We start from the raw sequence: 25,186 nt of genomic DNA, 5'->3' as shown, positions 1-25,186 counted from the left end.
CATTTGGGGGTAGCGTATGAGACAGACCCCCCAGATGTGAAATCAGTACGTAAGAAATTGGCTTTATATCACTGGCGCATCTTCAACGACTCTTTTTCTATTGCGTTGACTTTCCTGTTTATGACGAGACTAGCGCTTGGTGATGTAAACTCCATTGTTTTTTCTCGGTAAAATCCCTTCTGTACATTTAATTCTTTAATTTTGCACAATATTTCAGTTTAATCTCTTAAATTTAAAAATTATATCTTTAGTGCTTTAATTCTATGATCGTTAAACTTAAATAATTTTTTTAACAATTATAGTTATTTTAAAAATTAAACTTAATATATTAGCATCTAATAATGCTTTATCAATATTTAAGATTTTAATATTGTTTTTTGTTAATAATTTTAGAGTTAAAAGATTAAAATATATTTTTTAAGATTAAAAATAGATAAGGACGCAGAAAAAAAACATTTGTGCTTACTCATAATTATTTTTAAGTTTAAAATTTTCCTACGGTTAGCTAACATCCTGTTTGGTGGGTGGCCATTCCCTTTTAGAGATATGCTTAAATGCTTAATATTCAGAATTGACTGCGAACCTATATAATTGGATAAGATTGCTTGAAATTTAATTTTTTTATAACATACAATTTAATTATTTAAGTTGAATTTTTTTTACATATTTATCTCTTGTGAAATTACAATTATACTACCTTTGGTCCTAATTATAAGATCTTATACAAATAAGATCTTATAATTAGTATCAGAAATAATATTAAAAAATTGAAAAATGAGTCAGATTACATCAAATTTAACAAATCAGAGGTAAAATTAAACCAGTGGTGTGGGGTCTACTTTTATCTTAATCTTAATAATAATAATAATAATAATGGGAGGTGGCTGCAAGTGGTACTGATATTGGTTATTAGGGATTTTAAATATCATTTTAATATTTTTATTGAATTTTAATTTTAAAGATTTATATATTACCCTTTCAAAGACCAACTTGTATTTCAAATTATAGTGGAGTAATCTTTGACGAAGTTAATCATCCCAACGGGGAGGCTTTGAGGTACACTTATGCTGTCCCCACGAAGGAACCGAATGCCAAATCAATTTTGAAAATCCTCTGACTCTGTGTGTGTGTTTCCTTACTTTCTTACACGATTTGTGTTGGAGCGAGGTGCTCTGAGATCGATTTCTGGTGGTAGTTTCAATCTCTTCATCAGGGCAAATGGATGCCATCAGAAAGCAAGCCCACAAGCTCCGAGAACAGGTCTCTCGGCAGCAACAGGTTCTCTCTCTCTCTCTAACTCTCACTCTCCCGCTCAATTGTGTGATTCCTCCTCAGATCTTAGATATTTTCGGTCGCTTTTATCCTCTTATGAAATTTCTTTACCTGTGTAATTTTATTTTGCTCTTTTTTTTTTTTCGTTTGCTATGCTTTGATATGCGCTTGATGAAATTTTATTCTACTCTGTTTTCTGAGGTTTTAACGTTGGCGATGCAACTTCGTTTGGATGATTATTGTTTTTGGTTCGCATGAAATTGATTCTGGTTAGTTATAAGACGCACGAAGTTGTGCGCTTATATTGCTGAAGTAAATTGAGAATGGCCGCAGCATTTGTTAATGTTTATTCTCACAGAAGAAGTTGAATTTTGAGCTGGTACTGTTGCTTGCATATGCATTAACTTGGTCAAGAAACTCAGAATCATCGCAGATGTTGGAATTCGATCAGATGGATTGTAAAATGGTTTATGGACAAAACTTATGGTGAGGTTTCCGATAAAAATACGGCACATGGAGAGAAAATCCATTGAGTAGTGCTAAGCTTAAAAAGAATATCGGCATTTCATCAAACGTTTAAAAAACTTCACGTAAGTTTCGGTCATTCGTTATTGCTTGTCTTATGCCAGGGACTGTTCTGGATGTACAGTATCATTGTAAGATCGATTAAGAGGGAAGGTAGCTTGCATATTAAGTTACAGGGGCCTTTTAGGAGGTGCGTGGAATAATTTCAATGGCAGAAGGAATTATCTGGAAAATGGACAAATGGCTATGGAAGATTTTTTGTGAGAGAGAAGTAGAAAAGGCCTTTTAAGGTTCTGAGCAAGCAGTGAACTAGAATTGAAAATATCTCACGATTGAAAAATTTGCTTTGGAGGATAAATAATCTTCCCCTACTTGCACCTCTTCTATTTTCTCTGGTATAATACTTCTTTTATGCCAACAATTTTCTGTCACCACCAAAAGAGCAGGAACTTTTAAAATCAACACTGACAACCTTCCTACGTTATGTCATGGTTGACCAAAATGTAGATGAGAAACATCCATTGGAGTAACATCACACAAATTCTCATCTTTATAATTCGTTTGAATAAAAAACTCAACTAAGCATCTTTTATTTGCTTTTACTTTGTTTCTTTCATGAATCTAATAGTTTTTCCCCTAGTAGACTCTGCTTTTAATTTTAAGCTTTTTTTACATAATTTTTGCTGCAACTGATTCTCCACTCGTCAATTGTTATATTAACAAACTTTTGCATGAGAAGTCAACTGGATGTGGAAAACGTTTTATCTCAGTATTATCATCATCTTTCTTAGTTTTCAAACTCAAACTTGTGGAATGACAAGCAATCCCCTTCATCTTCAGTGATCAATTTCTTATCATAGTTTGGAGGGACACACAGATTAGAAACATTAAATACTTTCTTAATATCACCTGGATAGACATCATATTAGAAAAATGTTCGTATCCATGAGTACTGCTAAGGAGATGTACTGGAACTTGACTTTCAAATTTTGTCATGGAAGCATTGAGATAACCATCATGAGTAAAGTCATCTTTAGAATCAATAAGTGATTCAAACATCACTAGGTTTGATGGAGTTGACTCTTCATTTTTTGTATATTCAAGGGAACCACGACTTGGTACCAAACCTAATGTTATGTTTGGCTGGACTTTATATGCTCTTTGATTGGCCATGTAAGGAAATACTACCTCTGGTCCTAAATATAAGACCTAGTTTGTAGTGCAAATTGCACTACAAACTAGGTTAGGTAGCATGTGTTAAATTTGAAGTACAAGGAAACGTTTACTCTTGTTTTAGAATTAGACACCTAGACCTTTAACTTAACAGATGGCATTGATATATTTTTATGACAATTTTCTTCTTCATATGTGCTGCCTTTTTCTCATTATGTTGATTGGCATAACCATGTGTTGGAAAATTATTGACCCTTGCATACGTGTATAGTTGTTATGATGACCATGTTCCTTTCTTAACTTTTCTATTTTCCTTCTTAATATGTTCAACATTTTTGTGTGCTTTATTTATGAAGGTGTTAATCACTATTATTATTTTATAGGCTGTTCTGAAACAGTTTGGGGCTGGGGCATATGGAGGTTCAGATAGTGTGGTCACCGATGGGATGGAGCTTCAGCAACATCAGAAACTTGAAAAGCTTTACATATCAACACGTGCAGGAAAGGTTACATGGTCCTCATACTCTGATTTTATATATTCTTCATTTTTCCATCTCAGTTTCCTTTTTACTTCCTTGACTAATGATAGTTTCTTTTTATTCTTCAGCATTATCAAAGGGATATTGTCCGTGGTGTAGAAGGTTATATTGTTACTGGATCTAAACAAGTTGAAATAGGTAAATATTGTTGCTTGGTGAAGCTTTTTATGAAGTTTTCATGCAATTGGATCTAGATTACCTAGCATTGTTTTATATAGTTTATTCACATCTTATTTCACAGGAACAAAGCTGTCAGAGGATAGCAGGAAATATGGCTCAGAAAATACATGTACCAGTGGTAACACATTATCAAAAGCTGCACTAAGTTATGCACGTGCTCGTGCTCAAATGGAAAAGGAGCACGGGAACCTACTGAAAGCATTTGGCACTCAGGTTTGACAATCTATTGTCTTGATTGGAACAAAGGAGTCTTTCTTTTCATATAAATTACTGATGCTTTTGGAAGCACTGTGATAGTCAGTCCTTGAAATGGAGTTTCTGGTCATTTGTTTACATGGTCCCCTTTATCTTGTCTGTAATGAAGACCTCAGTCTTACTCGTGGTTTGTCGTATATGTAATTGTTGGAAGATAAAGCCCAAGCCCAATAAGATGTGTTTCAGTCAGTTCGGTTACTGTATTTTAGTTTACAAAGCAAATTATGATTCTAGCCTGATTAGGATAGATTATGATAGATCCTTGTTTATCATTTATCATTTATCTTTCACCGTAGCCTAGCTTTATATATTGTATCTCTCGACTTCGGTATTCACTGAATAAAAATAGAATTATTCTCGTCTCCCTTCATCATGGTATCAGAGCGGGCGAACCGGGAGAGAGAGAGAAAGTCGCGACCGACCAGAGAGTGAAAGTCGCGACCGTCCAGCGAACCGGAGAGTAGAGCAGGCGAACCGGGAGAGAGAGTGAAAGTCGCGACTGACCAGAGAGTGAAAGTCGTGACCGACCAGCGAACCGGGAGAGAAGGTGAAAGTCGCAGGTTCCACCGCGACTAAGACCGACCAGCAAGAGGTTAAAAGTCGACATTCTCAGCGCGACTAAGAACGGCGTTACTGGTCGTATGGTATTGTATAATTCAAATTGAGTGATTCATCGCACCGAAGACAGCAAATTCGACCGACCCAATTCGTCACACTGAAATCTGGTGAACCCGATGTGAACAAGGAGTCGAAAGATGGAGTCTGGAGAGTTTCCGCCTCTGTTCGGTACAATGAGGCGTTCAGCTTCAGCATTAACGGCAGGTACAGCACCATCCTCTTCCTCCTCTGCGACAGTTCTATCCACATCAGGTCCCTCCTCAACGGGAATCGAATCCGGAGCGGTCACAGAAACACAACAGATGCTAATCTCTCACAAGTTAAATGGGAATAATTATTTACAATGGTCCCAAAGTGTCCTTATGTACCTACGAGGCAGAAGAAAGGAAAAATATATAACTGGGGAGGCTCCACAACCAAGTCCAGATGACTCAAAGTATGATACTTGGTTTGCTGAAAACAATCTAGTGATGACCTGGTTATGTAATTCTATGACGACAGACATTAGCGAAGGCTATTTACTTGCTAAGACAGCAAAGGAAATATGGGATGCTGCAAAAAGAACATATTCAGCTATGGAGAACACTGCTGCTTTGTTTCAAATCAAAAAATTACAAAGAGAGATGAAACAAGGAAATATGACCGTGACACAATATTATACTGCTCTCACACGATTGTGGCAGCAGTTGGACATGTTTGAAGTCCATGAATGGAAGTGTAGCAGTGATGCCCAATTATATAGGGAACTGGTTGAAAAGGAAAGAACCTATGAGTTCTTACTTGGACTCATTGATATGTTTGATGATGTAAGAGGAAGAATCATGGGAATGAGACCGCTGCCATCACTGTTTGAAACTTTCAACATGGTTAGATGTGAAGAAAGTAGAAAGCAACTTACCCAGAGTATATCAACACCCTCTGAGAGTTCGGCGTTGACAGTACAAGGCAACAATGGACTAGAACAGAGAGGAAAGAAGAACTCCAAAGGATGGTGTGATCATTGCAACAAAAATGGTCACACTAGGGACATATGCTGGAAACTACACGGCAAGCCAGCAAATTTAAAACAAAGGCGAAGACCAGAAAGTAGGGGGTATGTTGCTGCGACCAGCGAGAATGAGGAGAATGGTGAAACTCTTAGCCGAGAAGAGCTACAAGTGCTTAAACGAATCCTGGAGAAACACAATAACTCAACCACCAACCCCAAGGCAAATTTGGTAAAGTCAGGTAATTCTATTATAGCCTTAAATGCCATGGTAACACGTGATAACACTTGGATTGTTGACTCTGGAGCTACAGATCATATGACGGGTAATAAAGTTCTGTTCAAAATTCTAAAGTATTGTCATGATGAGAATCTTAAGGTGAAAGTTGCTAATGGACTTTTCTCCAAAGTATGTGGTGTTGGAAGTATTGAGATCTCAGATAGCTTAGAATTAAAGAATGTTCTATTTATCCCGGCACTTGCATGTAATTTGCTATCAGTGAGTAAAATAACTAAAAATCATCACTGTAGAGTGTTTTTTGATGATACCAATTGCGTTTTTCAGGATTTGACAACGAGGAGGAGGATTGGTATTGCTAAAGAATGGGACGGACTCTATTATCTTGAAGGCTCTAAGATCACCAACAAACAAGTAGGCAAGGCGTTGTTTAGTTCAAATTCTTCGAATAAGGATGTATTATTATGGCACTCTAGGATAGGCCATCCCAGTGTTGATTATATGAAACATTTATTTCCAGATTTATTGAATAAAAGTTCAATTCCTTTTCTTTGTGAAACCTGTCAACTTGCAAAACAAACAAGAAATTCTTACCCCTTACAATCCTATAAACCAACAGCACCCTTCACCTTGATACATAGTGATATTTGGGGACCAGCAAGAGTTAAATCAACCTCTAATGCTAGATGGTTTGTTACGTTTATTGATGACCACACACGAGTGACTTGGGTATACCTAATGAAAGAAAAATCAGAAATTTTCAACATATTCAGAAATTTCCACACATTTGTAAAAACCCAATTCCAAGGGGCAATCAAGATACTAAGGAGTGACAATGCAAGGGAGTACCTTAGCACAAACTTGAAGGAATTCCTTGACCAGCAAGGGATCCACCATCAAACCTCATGTGCATACACCCCGCAACAAAATGGAGTAGCTGAACGAAAAAACTGACACCTTCTAGAAGTCACCCGAGCCATCATGATTGCTAGGAATGTTCCAAATATATTTTGGGGAGAAGCTATTCTCACATCAACCTACCTCATCAATAGAATGCCCACAAAAGTACTCACCTACCAAACTCCCATTCAAAAACTCCTTGAAACCTACCCAAATTCACCCTTGGTCTCAAACATTCCCTTGAAAGTATTCGGGTGTGTAGTTTACATACATAGAGATAATGGTAACAAACTTGATTCCAGAGCTCTAAAATGTATTTTTCTCGGATACTCCCCTACCCAAAAAGGATATAAGTGTTATTGCCCTACAACAAGGAGAGTTTATGTCACTAAGAATGCTGTGTTTTCAGAAGATGATGCCTACTATCCCAAATTACCCATTCAGGGGGAGAACTATGACTCAGAAGAATGGCTAACTTTGGATCCCTTAGTACAAACAAACCAGGCCATACCAGAACCTGAACCTGAACCTGAAAATCCAAACCCACAAGCATCTGAAAACCAACATTCCTCTACTCAACCCGAACCTGAAAATCCAAACCCACAAACCTCCTTTACTGAAGAAGACAATCATGTGGAAAATGATGTTGAGGTAAACACAGAGATAGACCAGGAGCATAATATTGCCTCAGGTAGTGAAGAAGAACAAGTTGACTCAGAAGAGCAGCAAAATAATAGAGTCTCTCACATTCCAAGGCATAACCAAGTCTCCAATCCGGTGTTAGATTCTGAAGAACTTGGGTGGCCAATTGCTCTCAGAAAAGGGGTAAGATCCTGTACTCAGCATCCAATCAGTAAATTTGTTTCCTATGACAGATTATCTTCTAGAATGCAGACATTTGTAGCAAATTTGTCCAGTGAAAGAGTACCCAAGACTTTTCAAGAGGCTATGAGTAACTCTAATTGGAAACAGGCTATCAATGAAGAGTTGGAAGCATTGAAACAGAATGAAACGTGGAAAATCACTGATTTACCCGCAGGAAAGAAGACCGTGGGATGTCGGTGGGTTTTCACCATCAAGTACAATCCAGACGGAAGCATAAACAAATATAAAGCGAGACTTGTGGCCCGAGGATATACACAAACATATGGGGTTGACTATCAAGAAACCTTTGCTCCAGTAGCAAAGCTCAACACCATTAAAGTACTGTTATCAGTAGCAGCAAATTTAGATTGGCCACTCTATCAGTTAGATGTGAAAAATGCCTTTCTAAATGGAGATCTTAAAGAAGAAGTATATATGAAGATACCTGCCGGCCTCCAGAATTCAACAAATTGCTCAAAGGTCTGCAAACTCCAGAAATCATTATACGGACTGAAACAATCCCCTAGAGCTTGGTTCGGAAGATTCTCAACAACAATGAAGAAAATGGGATACTCACAAGGGCAATCAGATCATACGCTCTTTATAAAACATGCTGGTGATCAAATCACTATTTTAATAGTGTATGTAGACGATATTGTGATTACAGGAAACGATGAAAGTACTGTGAGAGAGTTAAAGAAATCATTGGCAGCTGAATTCGAGATGAAAGATCTGGGACAGATGAGGTATTTCCTTGGGATGGAGATTAGTAGAACCAAACAGGGAATAAATGTTTCTCAAAGAAAGTATACATTAGATTTGTTGCAAGAAACAGGAATGCTTGGAGCTAAACCTGCAGAAACCCCTATGGAGACAGACTGCAATTTAGAATACAAGAAAGATGGTACACCAGTTGACACTGGAAGATACCAAAGGCTGGTAGGAAAGCTTATTTATCTAGCTCATACACGACCAGATATAAGTTATGCTGTGGGAGTTGTAAGCCAGTTTATGAATCAACCGCAAGAACAACATATGGAAGCGGTGTACAGAATTTTGAAATACTTGAAGATGAATCCAGGAAAAGGTTTATTCTTCAAGAAAGGCAAATCTAGAGAGATAGAAATCTATACGGATGCTGATCATGGGCGGTCCTTACTTGATAGGAGGTCCACTACTGGATACATTACTTACTTATGGGGAAATCTGGTTACCTGGAGAAGCAAGAAACAACCAGTAGTTTCTAGAAGCAGTGCCGAGGCAGAACTAAGGGCACTGGCTCTTGGGGTCTGCGAAGGAATATGGATAATTAGAGTTCTAAAAGAGCTGAGACTGATGCCTATTGGGCCAATAAAACTCTGGAGTGACAGTAAATCAGCTATAGAAATGGCTCTAAATCCAGTACACCACGATAGGACAAAACATGTTGAAATCGACAGACATTTCATAAGGGAAAAATAGAGGGAGGTATCATTGATTTATCTCATGTTCGAACCAAGAATCAAGTGGCAGATTTATTTACTAAGCCATTACCCAGAGACTCGTTCGAAGGACACAGGAGCAAGCTGGGATTGATCAACATCTTCTCACCAGCTTGAGGGGGAGTGTTGGAAGATAAAGCCCAAGCCCAATAAGATGTGTTTCAGTCAGTTCGGTTACTGTATTTTAGTTTACAAAGCAAATTATGATTCTAGCCTGATTAGGATAGATTATGATAGATCCTTGTTTATCATTTATCATTTATCTTTCACCGTAGCCTAGCTTTATATATTGTATCTCTCGACTTCGGTATTCACTGAATAAAAATAGAATTATTCTCGTCTCCCTTCATCAGTAATATTGTATTTTCCTATTCTGCTAAGAAACTACAAACCAGGAACTATTATATATTCCTTTGACCCTTGTCATTGGTGTGATAGGGTTTAAAATTTGCTTTAAAGATTTTTAAACATTATCAAATGGAAAAGAATATGGAGACTACTTGCACCCTTGATCCAATTCTTCTTTATACCCAGAGAAGCTTGACTTTCTTACGATATTATGTGCTCACTTGTGTTGTTAATATATGCAGTTTGTCATCTTATATGTTAGGCCTCATAATTCATTGATCAACATCTTGCTCCATGATTAGGTTGCAGAGCCCCTTAGAGCAATGGTGGTGGGAGCTCCCTTGGAGGATGCTCGGCATCTTGCTCAACGTTATGACAGAATGCGACAGGAAGCTGAAGCCCAGGTATCCAGGAATCTGAATTTGCATTGAAAAAATATCTTTTAACTTCTCCGGTGCTTAAGGACATGCAGAATTCACGGTTTTATATACTGGTTAGGTCAAAAATAATTGTTCATTTAGTTTTTTTCTTCTTCTCTTTGACATGTAATTACACTATCCTTTGAATCTTGGCAGGCAATTGAAGTTTCCAAACGTCAGGCTAAAGTGAGAGAAACTCCAGGCAATGCTGAGAATACCATGAAATTGGAAGCAGCTGAAGCAAAACTTCAAGATCTGAAGTCAAACGTGGCCATACTGGGGAAGGAAGCAGCTGCCGCTATGGCTGCTGTTGAAGCTCAGCAACAGCGACTGACCCTTCAGCGTCTTATAGCTATGGTAATATAATGGTACCATTTGATGGAAATGTATTCATTGTTAATGAATTTTTCATCCGAAGTAAAAGAATAAATCACAACTAAATCCAGCATTTTTTTTCTTATCATGAAGGTTGAAGCAGAGCGTGCCTATCACCATAGAGTCCTCCAAATACTTGATCAGCTTGAGGGAGAGGTAAGTAATCACAACTCTTGGCCTTTTTATCATTCTATTCTCCCTAGCAAAGTTAAACTTGCAATCAAACAGTTGGGCCACAATTTCTTTTGGTATCAACACATGATTATCTGTTATATGTATATTTAATGATAGATGATATCAGAACGGCAGCGTATTGAAGCCCCTTCTGCTCCTAGCATGGAAGACAGCATGCCTCCACCCCCATCATATGAAGAAGCAAATGGTGTCTATGCTCCTCAAACACCCGATGGATCAACAGATAGCATGGGTTACTTCTTAGGAGAGGTTAGTTGGAGATTACATCTGGTGCATATATTTACTGATTCGCAAAGGTGACTGGTTTTTCTTTCTGTTGTGTTTTTTTACTCTTGCAGGCTATGTTTCCATACAATGCTGTGTCTGATGTGGAGTTAAATCTGTCAGCTGGTGATTATGTTGTTGTTCGGAAGGTTAGTATCTTTCTGTAGCTTTTTTTTTTTTTAATTCCAAAAAGGGCAAGAGTGTATCTGTCCTGAAATGTTTTGGTGTTACCCAACCATAAAATTTTGGGGATCCGTCAGGGTTCTCTAAGGGTTGGTATCTCTTATTAAATAACTGCTTGGTGTAGTTTTCTGGGGAGGACTCGGGGGCTACAATCCTGAATGTGCTAGGAAGAGGGCCCTCACACTAATATGGAGAGATTGTAGATTTGGATAAAATCTGGGAATTGCTGAGTCTGGGTGAAAAAATTGATCAGACCCTCTAAAACATTAATGAACCTTTTCTCGGGTAGAAACAGATCACTTTACCTTGACAATCCTTCTGCATTTCAAATTGGTCGTAATATGCTTATTTTGGTATCAACAGGTAACAAGCAATGGGTGGGCTGAGGGTGAGTGCAAAGGTAAAGCAGGTTGGTTTCCTTTTGGTTACATTGAGAGAAGGGAAAGGGTTCTTGCAAGCAAGGTGGCTGTACTATTCTAACTTCTGTTATTGGGTTGGCTTCTTGCCCCGTAAATTTTGAGCGTGTTTTCGGGCCGTGGGTAAAAGGGTCATTTTAGCGTAGAACGTATTGATTTGTTATGTAGATGCCGACTTTTTTCTCATCAGCAGTTTCTATGGAATGCATTTGCTCTTTTATTTATAGTTATTCCGTTGTATAGAATTTTTCCCTCTTCGAATCGTGTATCCAAGAGAATTTTCCAGAGGCTCGCCTTTACAGCAAGCCAAGAATTCATGCAAATTGAAAGTTTTTCTTCTAACAATCAGATTCCAGAGCAGGTACAAAAATTGGGGAGTTTTTTCTACTGCTATTCCATAAACTCTGTAAAGTTACTAAAAAATAATAGATATAATGAATATCAACATATTTTCATGGAGATATAATGATAATAAAGATATAATGAACACCAACATATTTTCATATAAGCAGAAAGAAAATCCTTTCTACTTCTTAACATCATGGCTTCTTATAATCCCAAATCTTTTGATGGCTTTATGGCCAAGTACCCAACCACAAATTAACAGTCATTTCCACAATAAAGGTTCACCGGTGGCAACTTGATTACTGTTATTGTGTGTAACAGCCAATAACAGTGCGCCATGTAAACGACAATTCTATGGGTGGCAGTAGGGTAAAGCAAAAATACAACGCAGGAAGCTACAGCCTGACACAGCAACCACATCTGGCTTCCTGGACACGTCACCTCTTCCGCACAAAATATAGCACAACCAACACCAGCCATCCTCCTTATGATCTTGAACATCCACATTATGGATAATAAATCAACCCAGCACTGTAACATTGCTATCTCACGCTAGCTGGAAGGGGCAAAAACACAAAAATTAGAGGAATTGGACAAGACAAATTACTGTTCTCCCCTGGTTTCATTCCGTACCTGCAGTTTGTTGCCAAATCACTTAATCCCCCACGATGTTTCGTTTTTACGTTTAAATTTTAATTAGTTACGAAAAATATTAGAACAATTTTTCATTTGCATTATCAAAAAACGACCATTTGAGATACAAGTAAAATATACTTTCATTAATAAAACATTTTAATATTTATGAAATCATTTATTCCATACTACCACTGGGAATGAAAATAACATACTAATAATGAAGAAACTAATTAAGGGGTTGAATGGAACATTTGAAACCAGAGTGACAACTTATGCGGAGCCAAATCTTGGGCCTTAGATATAATTTACCCTAACTTACATCAGTTATCACGGTTGGCGGAGAGATATGCGAAAATGAGAGCCAGTGAGAATGAGTATCAGAAACTGCAGAAACTCAAAAATCAGTACATAATTACATATGTATGATAGGACTCCAAGTCAGCACATTAACGCACCAGAGAAGAAATAGGGAGACTGGAGTATGATTGCATCTTTTTAGGAGAGAATAAATATTTATTCAGTAATTTGGAGATTCTCCTTCTGACTACTAAATCTAGTTACGTGAGATCCTTGCTCAAGTAAATTTTAGTAGATTTTATCCCGACTATTAGTGAGTTGAGAGTGAGATTCTTGCCTCAACCCTCTACTGATGTAGCTTTTTTTTTTAATTCACTTAATTATCTAGCCATTCGGGTTCTACCAATGTAGCATCAAGTTCTACCCAAAAAAAAAAAAGCAGACAAATTTACCGTGGCTGAGTTATATCCAGGCTCGTTCTTCACAATATAAGATTTCCTGGTGAAATAAATGCAAAATCTGTCAGAATATCACTGGCGAAACTGAAACATACCTCAGAAGCTACATGGATATGATCTGCATGCCTTTTACTTAGGAGACCAGATTCTCTGCAAGCCTTTTGTATAGCTTCTACCCTGCTCAATGTTTTTCTTGCATTGGGATCATTTTTGTCAACCTATGAGAGAAAAATAATAGATTTTTTAAGTTGGAAAGAAAAGCTTTAATAACTTAAAAAATAGCTTTAGTGCCATGGAGGATTGTGCTACAGAATAAAGACGACCACAATACTATCTAATATCTGCATTTCAAACTTTCCGGTACTCAACTCTTCCTTTCTGTAAGTGGCTATGGAAAGAAGGGGCATGTAGAAATCATCGTAAAAAAAATCAATGTTTTGTTTTTATTAGTGGAGATTCTCATTAGGTTTTATTAGTTGTATGAGTTTAAGATCTTTGCTCGTCTTCAACTAAAGATTTTCCTCCATCTTAATTAATTTGAGAAGTTACATTCTGATTTCCTTTTTTTAATAAAAAAGTTTTCTTCTTTCTTTCTTCCTTTCTTACCTATCTTGGATCCTACCAGAAAGACTCTACAATCAAACCAAAGCCTATTCACACCATTTAAGTTTTCACTCGTCTTCTAAAATACTACCTCTAGTCTTTAATATAAAAGCTAGATAACTAATTTGGAGAGATTAAGAAAGTTAGTTATTCGTAACAAATGTGTGTTGACTTTCTTAAATTACCGTTATTCAATCATTTACATTGAAACTACACCTAAGTGAAAATACCTTATAATCAATAGGGATATTTTTTAGAACACATTATAAATTTGAGAGATAAAGTGAATTGAGGTCTTATATTTTAGGATCGCCAATTAGCTCTTATATTTAGGACCAGAGGTAGTATCAAAGACTAAAATTTAAAGATCAATTTCTTTTTTTTTCGTTTTACATTTCAAAATAGCCATGGCTTATTGGTTGTCATGGCTAATGAGGACTAACACGTGTATTATTTCAATGACACTGGGTATAGAAGGCTTTCTCAGCATCAGCAACTCTTATTCCCAAAATCTTATTTTCGCAATATTCATGTGTGTTTTATTAACATAAATGATAGCATTACCAACTGTGAAACAATAGTAATATAAGCAAATTATGTAAAACTTGCAAGAGTAACCATACTTTAAAATACAGCATACCTTGGACTCTAACATACAAGAAAAGTCAAAGAAAGCACCATAGACATCTGACATTGTCTTTGTCCGATCAATCACCTTGGCAGTTAGACCTATAAAATCACAAACATAATAATGAGAACAACTTAGTACATCCAACAAACAAGAAAACAAACAATAACAAGCCACATCCCATTAAGTGAGGTCAGCTAAATAGATTGTCTGGCACTACAGTGCTTTATCAACTTAGTACACCATTATCACATTATATATGTAGCCTTATACATTTTCTCTCAAGAAACAGGTGGGAACCAATAAAAATCTTGATTATAGCAGTGTTTACGAAGTGAAAAATTAGAAACCATCACAAGCCACATCCAAACCACTCTTTAATTACCATAACAACTTCTACTAGAGGACGAAGCAACATGTGTGTGCTATTAGTTGTAACCAGAGAATCCAATAGCACCAATGCAGCAAGTTTAACGACATTGAGTTTGCTCAATATATGATCCTATTGTTTAGCACAATATATCTAATTTCCCGTTAGAAAATTTTGCCAAGTTACTTTTTGCCAAATGAGCTAGTATTGAATGCTGCATGCAGCAATTCAAAATTCATGTGACTTCCACACACATTTCCATTAAAAGTAGTTCTGTGCCTAACATTCCTTAAAGCTTAGATGCTTTGCACTTAGTATCTCAAGATACATCATCTTACCACGCCTCATTTTAACTACACCTCTGAAGACTTCAATGTTGTTGTAGCATAATGCAAGAGTCCCAATGGCCATGATCTGTTGCAGAACATGTCAAGCAGCCAAGTTACACCAATCAAATATTAGTTTAAAAATAACTACAGCTACAGACATGGATTTTGGAAGATATGGTGCATAAAAACAACAGGGAGATTATATAAGTAGAAGCCAACAAGGAAATGAACTGAAACTTAGCAAAGCCTGAAGAGATTAAGAACTAAGACTTCATTTAATTGAAAATAGGAGTCCAGGATCCGAGACCTGAACCTGAGAAGCTTAGCGTCTTTAGTTTCTATATCACAGCAACCAGGAAGAACATCAAATCTTATTTTGGATACTATTAAAATTTTTAATTCACCAATGGGCATTCAATATCTGCCATTTTACCAAGTTAATCGAGCCATATAGAGATTTTTTACCAAAATATCATTGATCACGACATGTAGCAAAAACACCCAAAGCATGTAAAGTATATATTAGAATCATCAGATCTTTTTGGCAAAATCAAAACTTTAAAGAAACTCATCGACTGTTGCAAAAATTTAAATTATTTTACTTGACATTGAGTATGAGGCCATTACTCACAGGACTTGGCAATAGAACAGGATGACATATAAGCATAACATCTATTGAAGCAAAAACCTAGCTTATGATTAATAAATGACCATTGTATCAATGATGACAGTGGAAATTAAGAATTAAACTAGAGGCCGTTGAGGAAAAGAACAGCACCTGCGGAATAGCACAAAAACGAAATATAGCTAAGTCTCTTAAGTTAGACATGTACAGTAAGCAATCTTCAACATGCGTCAATGCATTGGTGACCATGTCGTTGAGGCATTGCAATGCCTTGACAGAATTGTCTTCTTCTTTCAAGTCCTGGACCACAAAATTAAATTGGATAAAGACAAAGTTATACACGTGCAACTTAGAAGGGGGAAAATACATGATATGCATACAAGTAAAATGAAACAGCGAAGTTGTTTCTGCCATCATAACATCCATCAACTCATACAAATTCAGCCAAGAATCATGGAGTGAAAGATAGATAATGAAAGGTGAGTAAGAAAAAATTCTTAAAGATGCAAACCTCAAGTTTGAAAACATATTTACTCCAGATCTGCCGAGGCCAAAACATGCGTGACTTTGGGATCTCATTGATATCTTCTAGGTAATCTCGGATAATATTTGTTTTCTGCAATTTGAGAAGGTTCTCAATTGAAAAGCATGCAAAGAACAGTAAAAATGTTGCTTGTCTGCATTCCACTTTATGCTACCTGAAGGAACAAACCCATTGAATTAGAGAGGTAATCTGGAGCCAAATCTTCCAAACCGGAGGCATGGAAAAGCTTGGATAAACCCATCCCAACAAGTCCTGCTACATAGTGACAATATTCATCATAGTCGTTGACTGTTTCCACCTGTAAGTAGAGAGAAATCCCATGGTGTAAATCAAGACCATCTATCTAGACTGAAGGGAAATTTTGTTTCGAATAAAGCTTCTGGATTTGAACTCACGAGAGACATGACAGATGCACTAATAGTAGTATAACGCAATTATCATGAAAATATCAAAATGTGGTGCTACCTTACTCTCTTTATTAGACATTCATTGAGGTCTAACTCTTGAATCCTGATATGAAAGTTTGAAGGTCAAAAAAAACTAGCAGCAAAACGTAGAAACTACTAGATAGCCATACGTCCGTCACCTTAAAACAAATATTTTGAAAAAGTATAAAATAATAAGAAGGGGATCAACACTCATAATTTGGCCATATGGTCTTTGTTCATGGGTATGAAGGCCTAAACACTAAATTTAATAATGTATTAATTAATCAAAATGTTGGAATAGGTTGTACTCCCTCCGTTTCTTATTATAAGAGACATTTGATGCTTATGACATGTTCCTATATAAGAGACATTTAAAAGTTGTCTCTATTGTGTTGATTTCCTATTTTACTCATATTTATTATCTCCAACTCACACCCACTTCTCTTTCTTTTAATAATTTATTGTTCTTTCTCATGCTCTCTCTCTCCTTATTAATGAGGCATTTTGAAAAAAAATTATACTTTTTTACGCATTAATTGTTCTTAACTAATTTAACTGTTTTTTTTATCACGTACTTTGGTATTTGTCTCTTATAATAAGGAACGGAGGGAGTAATTACTTAAAGTTCCTTATAATTATGAACGGGAGTTGAGGGATGGGATAACTCAAAATTTTGGAAAAAAGTTATCTCCTCTAAATTTAAAACTAACTAATATTTATCCTTCCAGCCAGGTTTAAGGAGATAGCAAAAATGCAAAATGAATATAATATCATACCAGTCAAAGAGATGACTTAATCAAGTGGAACTAATCTAGCATATTTATGAAATATCTAGAATCTAAGATGAACAGAAGAGATGCATAGTGAACCTCTTTGCAAATAAATTTGGCCATTCCAGCTCCCATCCTTTTGGTAATATCCTCAATTGCTTCCTGATAGCTGCAGAGGTAATTTCTCATTGTTTAGTCATTTTTCAAAAGAATGCACACCGACAATTCTATCTCATGACACATATGCATAAGCGAAGTTAATGCAGGCACTGCATTGACAGTAAATCTCAGGAACCCCAGCTGAGTCATGAAATATTTTTTAAGAAACAGAACAGGATAACAAATGAGAGAATTTTGCAAACACAGAGTCAAACCAACAATTTTGTTGTTGACCACCTGGCCAATTCAGAGACAAACTCATTGGAAAAGCGGAGAATTCTTAGGTAGAAGAAAACAAATGAAAAATATCTATAATATGGTTGGTAAATAATGATAGTTCACATGGACAAAAAACTCAAAGGGCCAAACTTAAAATCTGACTGCTCTGCTGTATAGTGTAAACTCAATGTTCTAGGGGAAAAAGAATTAAAGTAAACTTAATGCTCAAGGGGAAAAAATTAAGAGAAAGGTAAGAACAGAATATCAAATATGTTGTTGATTCATGAGTTCACTCATCCATGAAATAGGCAACATGCATTTGAATGCATGCTCATGGCAATAAAACAATAGTAGGCATTAAATAGGAAATAAGGCCTGCGGGCATGATATTGATTAAATCAAGGATGGAAATTACCAAGGGCCATGAACAAATTTTGTTATAATATCTAGCACACCCCCTCACGCACAAGCATTTAAAGCTTGAAATGTGGACAGAACACAAACCAACCATGCCTTGGGGTTGCAAGTGAATCTTAATTAAGAGAATTGGAGACAGATGGGATTCAACTTTTGACTATTTGATCTTAGAGGTGCTTTGGTATCTTGTCAAGGGCCGGTTCAGCTTAAAAAGTAGAGCTATTAACAAGCAAAGGGCCATAAATAACTTTTATAATAATTTCTTAACAAAATTACTATAGAAGGAAATATGCAAGGATAAAAACTGACTTCTTTCCAAGTTCCAGAAATGCAGTTGAAACATGATGAAACTGGTCCATTAAGATTTTGTACTCCTTTGTCCCACCTAGTTACATAAAGACAACTAGAGTCAGCATGAAAACCACCAGACAAGGTTTGAGGTATGTGTGCTATTGAAAGAGTCAAACATTTAAACTTCTCAACCAGATTTCAACAGGACAAGTTTGGCGTGGTCAAGTTGAACAAGTATCGTATAGGAAAATTCCAGCAAGGGGGCACAAACGGCATGCCAGATGACATCTAACTCAGCATGAAAAGAAATAGTAAAGGTGAAAACAAGACACTTACAAGAAAAATGCCAATCACGATCATATATGTGATGATGAAAAGCTATTAATATTGGCACCTTAACATCTGTAGCTATGCTAGTATCGTCCTCTGCCAAGAGAAAAAGGTTGCAAAAATATGATTAGTGAAAACACAGTTTTAAACATTGAACGGTGCAATGTTGATAAAAGAAGTGAGGTTGTGGAGGAAGCAATGAAAACCATTTATTTTCTTCATCTAATTCCTACTTAGGCAACAAATCATCTGATTCTACTTAGGCAAACAAAATTGAAAAAAAGAAATTGTGATTCGCATGTATATTCATCCATAAGCAAAATGCTAAATAGACTAACACTAATTAGTAGCAGATTTATACTTCCTCAGATGTTCGGATAGACATACTTTCCTTATATGCAAGGCAAAATAAAAATAATAATAATTTCATATGGTATCTTATCAAAATGTGCATGAGTAATTTGATAATTGTTTGCATATTTATGATTTGAGTTCTTTATTGCCCTCGAAAAGATAATTTGTGATGCCATAAGCCAGAAAGTTTCAAAGCATCTAACGATAGTCTCTATTTACCTCAGTTAATTAACCAAAATATAGTTGACACAAAAAGGAATAATAGATCGTAGACCAACCAGTTTGTCAAGTAAACATATCCTGATATCTAGTAGAACCATTAGAAACCACAAACCTGGATATTCGACAAGCACTAAACAAATTTTGGCTTCTATAATGCGAGTTTATTATATAGGACAAAATTAGAAGTTGAAGCAATAACGAACAGTTCAAGGTTGAAGACTGTAGAAACAAACCAACGGTATCAAGGGCTCGAAGGACCAAATAAAATATGCAAACCTGCAAAGCCAGAGATTTTGGAGTTATAAACAATTCATTTCAGGAAAATATCAATAGGAGAAAAGGCTCGGTAGAAAACAAAAGTAATCCTCTCAACAAAGGAAAGCACTAATATCAGCAACTTGTAAAATGAAAAATGCTATAAAAGGGTCAACTCTAGCAAGAATACTTTCATCCAGTCCCGTCGTTGATCATTTTTCAAATAGTCCCAAATCTTAGCCAGGTCTTTCTGAATTTGGTAGTTTTCAGTTGAAGGTTTTCTACCAAGACTCAGAACCATTCGTTAGTGATATAGAGAGAAGAAATATTGTAGAGTTAATTGATGATATAAAATAAGAACTCGAGGAGTATCCAAGGAATTCCTTTCTAGCTCAAGCATCAAGTCAACCGAAACTTGTATTAATAAATGCCAATGCCAAAGGCTGCAAATCTGCCTTAACCATATGCGCTGAGACCGAAAAAGGATCCAGCGCCTACATATGCAGCCAAAAACAAATTCAACTTAGCCAGGTCCTTCTGAATTTGGTAGTTTTCAGTTGAAGGTTTTCTACCAAGACTCAGAACCATTCGTTAGTGATATAGAGAGAAGAAATATTGTAGAGTTAATTGATGATATAAAATAAGAACTCGAGGAGTATCCAAGGAATTCCTTTCGAGGTCAAGCATCAAGTCAACCTAAACTTGTATTAATAAATGCCAATGCCAAAGGCTGCAAATCTGCCTTAACCATATGCGCTGAGACCGAAAAAGGATCCAGCGCCTACATATGCAGCCAAAACACAAATTCAACTTAGCCAGGTCCTTCTGAATTTGGTAGTTTTCAGTTGAAGGTTTCTACCAAGACTCAGAACCATTCGTTAGTGATGTAGAGAGAAGAAATAATGTAGAATTAATTGATGATATGAAATAAGAACTCGAGGAGTATCCAAGGAATTCCTTTCTAGCTCAAGCATCAAGTCAACCTAAACTCGTATTAATAAATTCCAATGCCAAAGGCTGCAAATCTGCCTTAACCATATGCGCTGAGACCGAAAAAGGATCCAGCGCCTATATATGCAGCCAAAAAACAAATTCAACTTCACCTATTAAGATTCACAGAAGAAGTAGTCCATCCTCATTCTATTTTTTCATCACTGACGATTTGCCAGAACCATAGAAACAAAAAAAATCATTCAGACAATTCAAAACACATAAAAGGCGATACGGAACTTACAGCGTCGCGAAGCTCGGTTCCGAGCTGCTGAATGACGAGACCAAAACTACGAGACACCTTGTGAAGCATGCTATAGCAGAAAGCCCAGTGTGGCTCGGGAGGGATCTGCTTCTCTGCGTGCCTGGCCGCCATTTTGAGCTTCACAAGCGGGTAGAAGTCATCGGGATGCCTCAAAATCGCGCCCAAACTCCCCATTTTCGCAGAGTATCCAAAATCCAAATCCCAGGATTTGACTTAAAATACAGGGGACTGAGAAATATCTTGATTTCTTATTGCTGGAGCTTCGGGGTGACAATGATCGGCCGATACGGAGTACAGTGAAGTTTGGCGTGTGAGCTTGGTGATAGAGAAAGGAGAAATTAAAGCACGAAATACCTTGAAGCACAGAATCGAGGGACAAATTTGATTCGATGTTGCGAATAGCCAAATGCTTAGTTAATAATTTACCATGAGTTGTAATGTCCTGGAAGGGGATCGAGTGGGTACAGTACTATTTGGCAGCACAACAAGAAGGATTGGAAATTGGAAATTCGGAATATTTTCTGGTTATTTTCAACCGTAACGGATTTGTTTATGAGGGCAGCGCGAGATGCGAGGGGCATGCAGTCCGCGTGCGCTTTGAATTATTATTACTCTTCTAGTCTTTAATCTAAGAATCATTTAACTAATTTGATTAAATTAAAAAAGTTAGGTAAGTTGGTTAATTATAAGAAAAGTAACACATTTTTCCTAAAACACTGTAATAATCTTTCTTTATACCCCATCTCCCTCTTCTATTTGATTATGGCTGAGAGAGTATCCATAGGGGTAATTTAGAAAAAATTGATAAATATAAAAAATAGATCTTATATTTAGAACTAAAACTAACTCGGTCCTATATTAAGGACAAGAGGAGTATTATTTTTTTTCTTTATCTTCCTAAAAATAAATGGAACTCTTATTATTAATTATATTGATATATGATAATATTAATGCCACCCAAATCTGTTCCAACCAATCAGCATCGTTTCTGTGTAAGCCACGCTAAGGACCCAGAGGGGCAGAGCCAAACAAACTTCGTATGCCTTCTTTTTTCAAAAAAATATATTTATAATAAATTACTCCCTTCAGTTTTATATATAAGTTTCATTTTTAAAGATAGGTCTGATTTAAAATATAAGTTTTATTTTTGAGTTTATCTAAATATTTTATTACTTTTCTTTTTCTAGTTTGTCTTTAGTTGATTGTATTTAGTACTCTCTCTTCTTAATGTTATCCACATATATTTTCTTTCATCATTTTTTATTTATTGTCTCTCATTTACTCTCTTAATAAATAAGAACAAATTTTAAAAAAAAAATTCCAACCTATTTATTATTTTAAACTAATTTTAACTGTTAGTATGTTAAATGTGATTAGATTATTTAAAGCTTATATATAGGACTGAAGAGAGTATTTTTAAGTGAAACATCTATTATTTATAAATTCTTTTGATAATTTTTTAAAAATCATGAAAATTGATCAGACTCTCGTTTCTTTAATGGCAAAGAATATCGTATACCAACAGCAAAGGCCAGTCTTCCTTAGAATATGAAGGCCCGCGCCTCTCCCAACTAAATTCGATTAATGTATAGGAACAGGAGTTGGCAATCAAATTAAAAATGTTTTTACTTTCCTCAAGAATACATATAAATTTGTTTCTTATATTTTTCACAAGAGTCCAGTCTTGTTTTAATTTTTTCTAAAAATATGCTTTCGTTTATTTCTTATAAAAGAAATTCAGAAGGAGCACCTTTTATAGAGAAATTACTTGATTAAATTGACTTTAAGCGGTATAATTTGTTGGTACATAAGAACATATTTTGTTGGCGAAGAAAACAAACGTAACAACACAATTGAATGGGAATGTAAAATTGCAAGAGTACCAGGTTAATTTTGATTTTTTTTTTGCCAGAGTGATTTTGATTTATTTGAAGTAGTAATCATCACTGCTGATTAATATATTTAAAGATCATCAGTTTGGCTCAATAATATTTGAATCTGACTTAATCAGATGGTTACATAAAAAACATTTAAATATCAATATTAATATGATAAAATCTATCAGAAATTACACTATTATGAAGAATATAACCTCTTTCTGATATTTTTTTTTAAAATAAATTAGATGAGATGAGGGATACGCATAGAAGGATGCACGAGGAAGTGGGATTCCCCCCCCCCCCCCCAACGGAAGGGGAATATTATGTGATATCGCAATCACGTCGTGGGTCGGGCCTGCACATTGTCAAGAAATGACAGTCAGTTGAGTAATTAATGGTCCCTCTCGCTTGTCACGAGTTCACATCATCCCTAACCAACCCGCTTGGTCCACTTTGGACTTTTGTATGGATCATGGCCCACCCTCACTAATGACCTTGTCCTCGAAAGTTATGCTAATTATGGTACTCCTTCGGTCCTTATTATAAGACCTAATTTGACTTTTTATTTGGTCCTAATTATAAGACCCAATCCATTTTGTCTCTTATATTTATGCATTTTTTTCAAGATAATCCTTCTAATAATGATAGTTTTAGCCAATATACTTAATTAGCAAAGATATTTTAAAAATGACAACACTTATTTATTATAAATAATCAACTTAACTTACTTCCTTAATCTTCTCAAATAAGTCAATTGGGTCTTATAATTAGGATTGGAGGAGTATTTCTTTATATTTTTTATTTATTCATGTCAGCTTTATTTCTCAAATATCATTTTTTTTGTTTTTTTATTACATATAAACATCTTCCAAATAAAAACAATCATATTCAAGATACTGTTAAGCATTAAATATAGGTACCTCTTTAAACGAGTACGCATTATATAATACTCCCTCCAATCAAGACTCATTTTGTTGTGTAATTTACACTACAAAATGGGTCTTATATATAAGACTGGAAGAGTATTATATAGTATCATTTTGTCCAGTAGAAGCACGAGCAAGGATCAGGTAACCTAAACCACTGTAGTAAAATTAATTTCTATATTTTTACGTATATATCTGTGTTTTACATATATAAAGTTGTGGCCTGTGAAGTGTGAACCATGTCATTTGTTATGGATCACTATTACCTCCGGTCCTAAGAACAAGGCCCTGTACCGGAGTTAGTACATAAATAAATATAGATGTGATTTAGGGAAAAATGCAAGTAAAGTTGAATATGTGTGCGCGTGTGTGTCGCGCAAGTTCACACATGCTGACAGCTGGAGAGATGTGACTGATTATTATTGTTTAAACTGCCACTACTCCTTCGCAGGGAGACGATGGGGTCCATTATAGTCCTATTTGGTAAAGCGGTGAAAATTTTCTATAAATACATCTTATGTAAATTGAAACAAAAATTTTTCTTATATATTTGTCTCGTATCATGTAAGTCACTATTAAAAAACAGTTTATAAACTTTTTATAAAGTGTTCTAAACAGGTCTTATGTATGAAGCTGCGTTTCAGTTACTTGAAGGCTTATTTATTTAGATTAACATGTGTAGAAATGATTCTTATAAAGAAAGCTATGGATACTATGCTCGAAGGGAGTAAAGTGAAGTGCTAGTGAAAAAAAGAAGAAGAAGAAGGTAGTAAAGTGAAGTGGGTGTGTGATTAGGGATGCATGTGAATCGCCTTTCATTTATAGTTGTATATAAATCACGTTTAACTAATTTATCATAACTAACACAAGGTAGTTAAGGTTATACACTATTTCTTATCTTAATTATAAGATCTTATTTGTAAACTATAAACGAGATGTTATAATTAGGATTAGAGATAATATTAAAATTGAATCACTTCATTTCAAATTTTTCATAATATTTTCATACTACTCCTCCGGTCCTTAATATAAGACCCATTTAACTAATTGATTAGATTAAGGAAGTTAGGTAAGTTAGTTAATTATAAAAATTGTAACACGTTTTTTTTAAAATACCATAATCATCTCTCTTAATACCCCTTTCTATCTTCTACTTGATTATGGTTGATGGAATATCTATAGGGGTAATTTAGAGAAAATTGATAAATATGATAAATGGGTCTTATATTTAGGACCAAATCCAACTCAGAAATTGGGTCATATATTAAGGACCGGATGAGTACCTTTTATCCTAATTATAAGATCTCACTTATAGTTTAAAAACAAAATCTTATAATTATAACTGGAAATAATATTACGGGAGAATATGGTTGAAGGGGTAGTTTTGGAATAACCCATTAAATACTACACAAAACGATGGTCCACGAGAACTGGCTTATACTGAGGACCACGATTTTCCTTTACCCTTACGATAGATACCCAGTATACACAACTAGAGTAAGTATGTATGATGTCATCGTCAATAATTAGTGCTTGGATAAGGACATCTCCCCCACTTTGAAAGTTAAATCTTAATTAAGTAGGTGGCCGAGTAGACGCATTCTAGTAAACTACT

At 35.7% G+C, this 25,186-nt stretch overlaps 2 protein-coding genes across 2 annotated transcripts; one reads left to right on the top strand and one right to left on the bottom strand.

Moving 5' to 3' along the window:
• The first annotated feature begins 1,088 nt into the window (after positions 1–1,088).
• Positions 1,089–11,341, top strand: LOC114725600 (SH3 domain-containing protein 2-like). The gene is made up of 10 exons (XM_028912125.1): positions 1,089–1,278; positions 3,354–3,476; positions 3,578–3,647; positions 3,751–3,902; positions 9,681–9,782; positions 9,954–10,154; positions 10,266–10,328; positions 10,464–10,616; positions 10,706–10,780; positions 11,178–11,341. Exons 1-10 carry the CDS (start codon positions 1,219–1,221, stop codon positions 11,292–11,294), a joined length of 1,116 nt encoding a protein of 371 aa, XP_028767958.1. The 5' UTR covers positions 1,089–1,218; the 3' UTR covers positions 11,295–11,341.
• A 367-nt stretch (positions 11,342–11,708) lies between these two features.
• Positions 11,709–21,025, bottom strand: LOC114725601 (squalene synthase-like). Its single transcript, XM_028912126.1, is given in 15 exon segments — positions 11,709–12,131; positions 12,531–12,577; positions 12,579–12,595; positions 12,961–13,006; positions 13,093–13,184; positions 14,210–14,298; positions 14,906–14,981; positions 15,675–15,821; positions 16,033–16,137; positions 16,220–16,363; positions 17,363–17,432; positions 18,368–18,443; positions 18,686–18,775; positions 19,489–19,531; positions 20,745–21,025. Coding segments are annotated over 14 exon segments (1,236 nt in total). The 5' UTR covers positions 20,940–21,025; the 3' UTR covers positions 11,709–12,131; position 12,531.
• Positions 21,026–25,186: the final 4,161 nt, after the last annotated feature.

This window comes from Neltuma alba, unplaced genomic scaffold (genome assembly GCF_004799145.2).
Source record: "Neltuma alba isolate B1F8T4 unplaced genomic scaffold, ASM479914v2 tig00012257_pilon, whole genome shotgun sequence".
NCBI lineage: Eukaryota > Viridiplantae > Streptophyta > Magnoliopsida > Fabales > Fabaceae > Neltuma > Neltuma alba.
The sequence above is the reverse complement of the archived record's forward strand: the minus strand, read 5'-3'. Positions and strand labels throughout refer to the sequence as shown.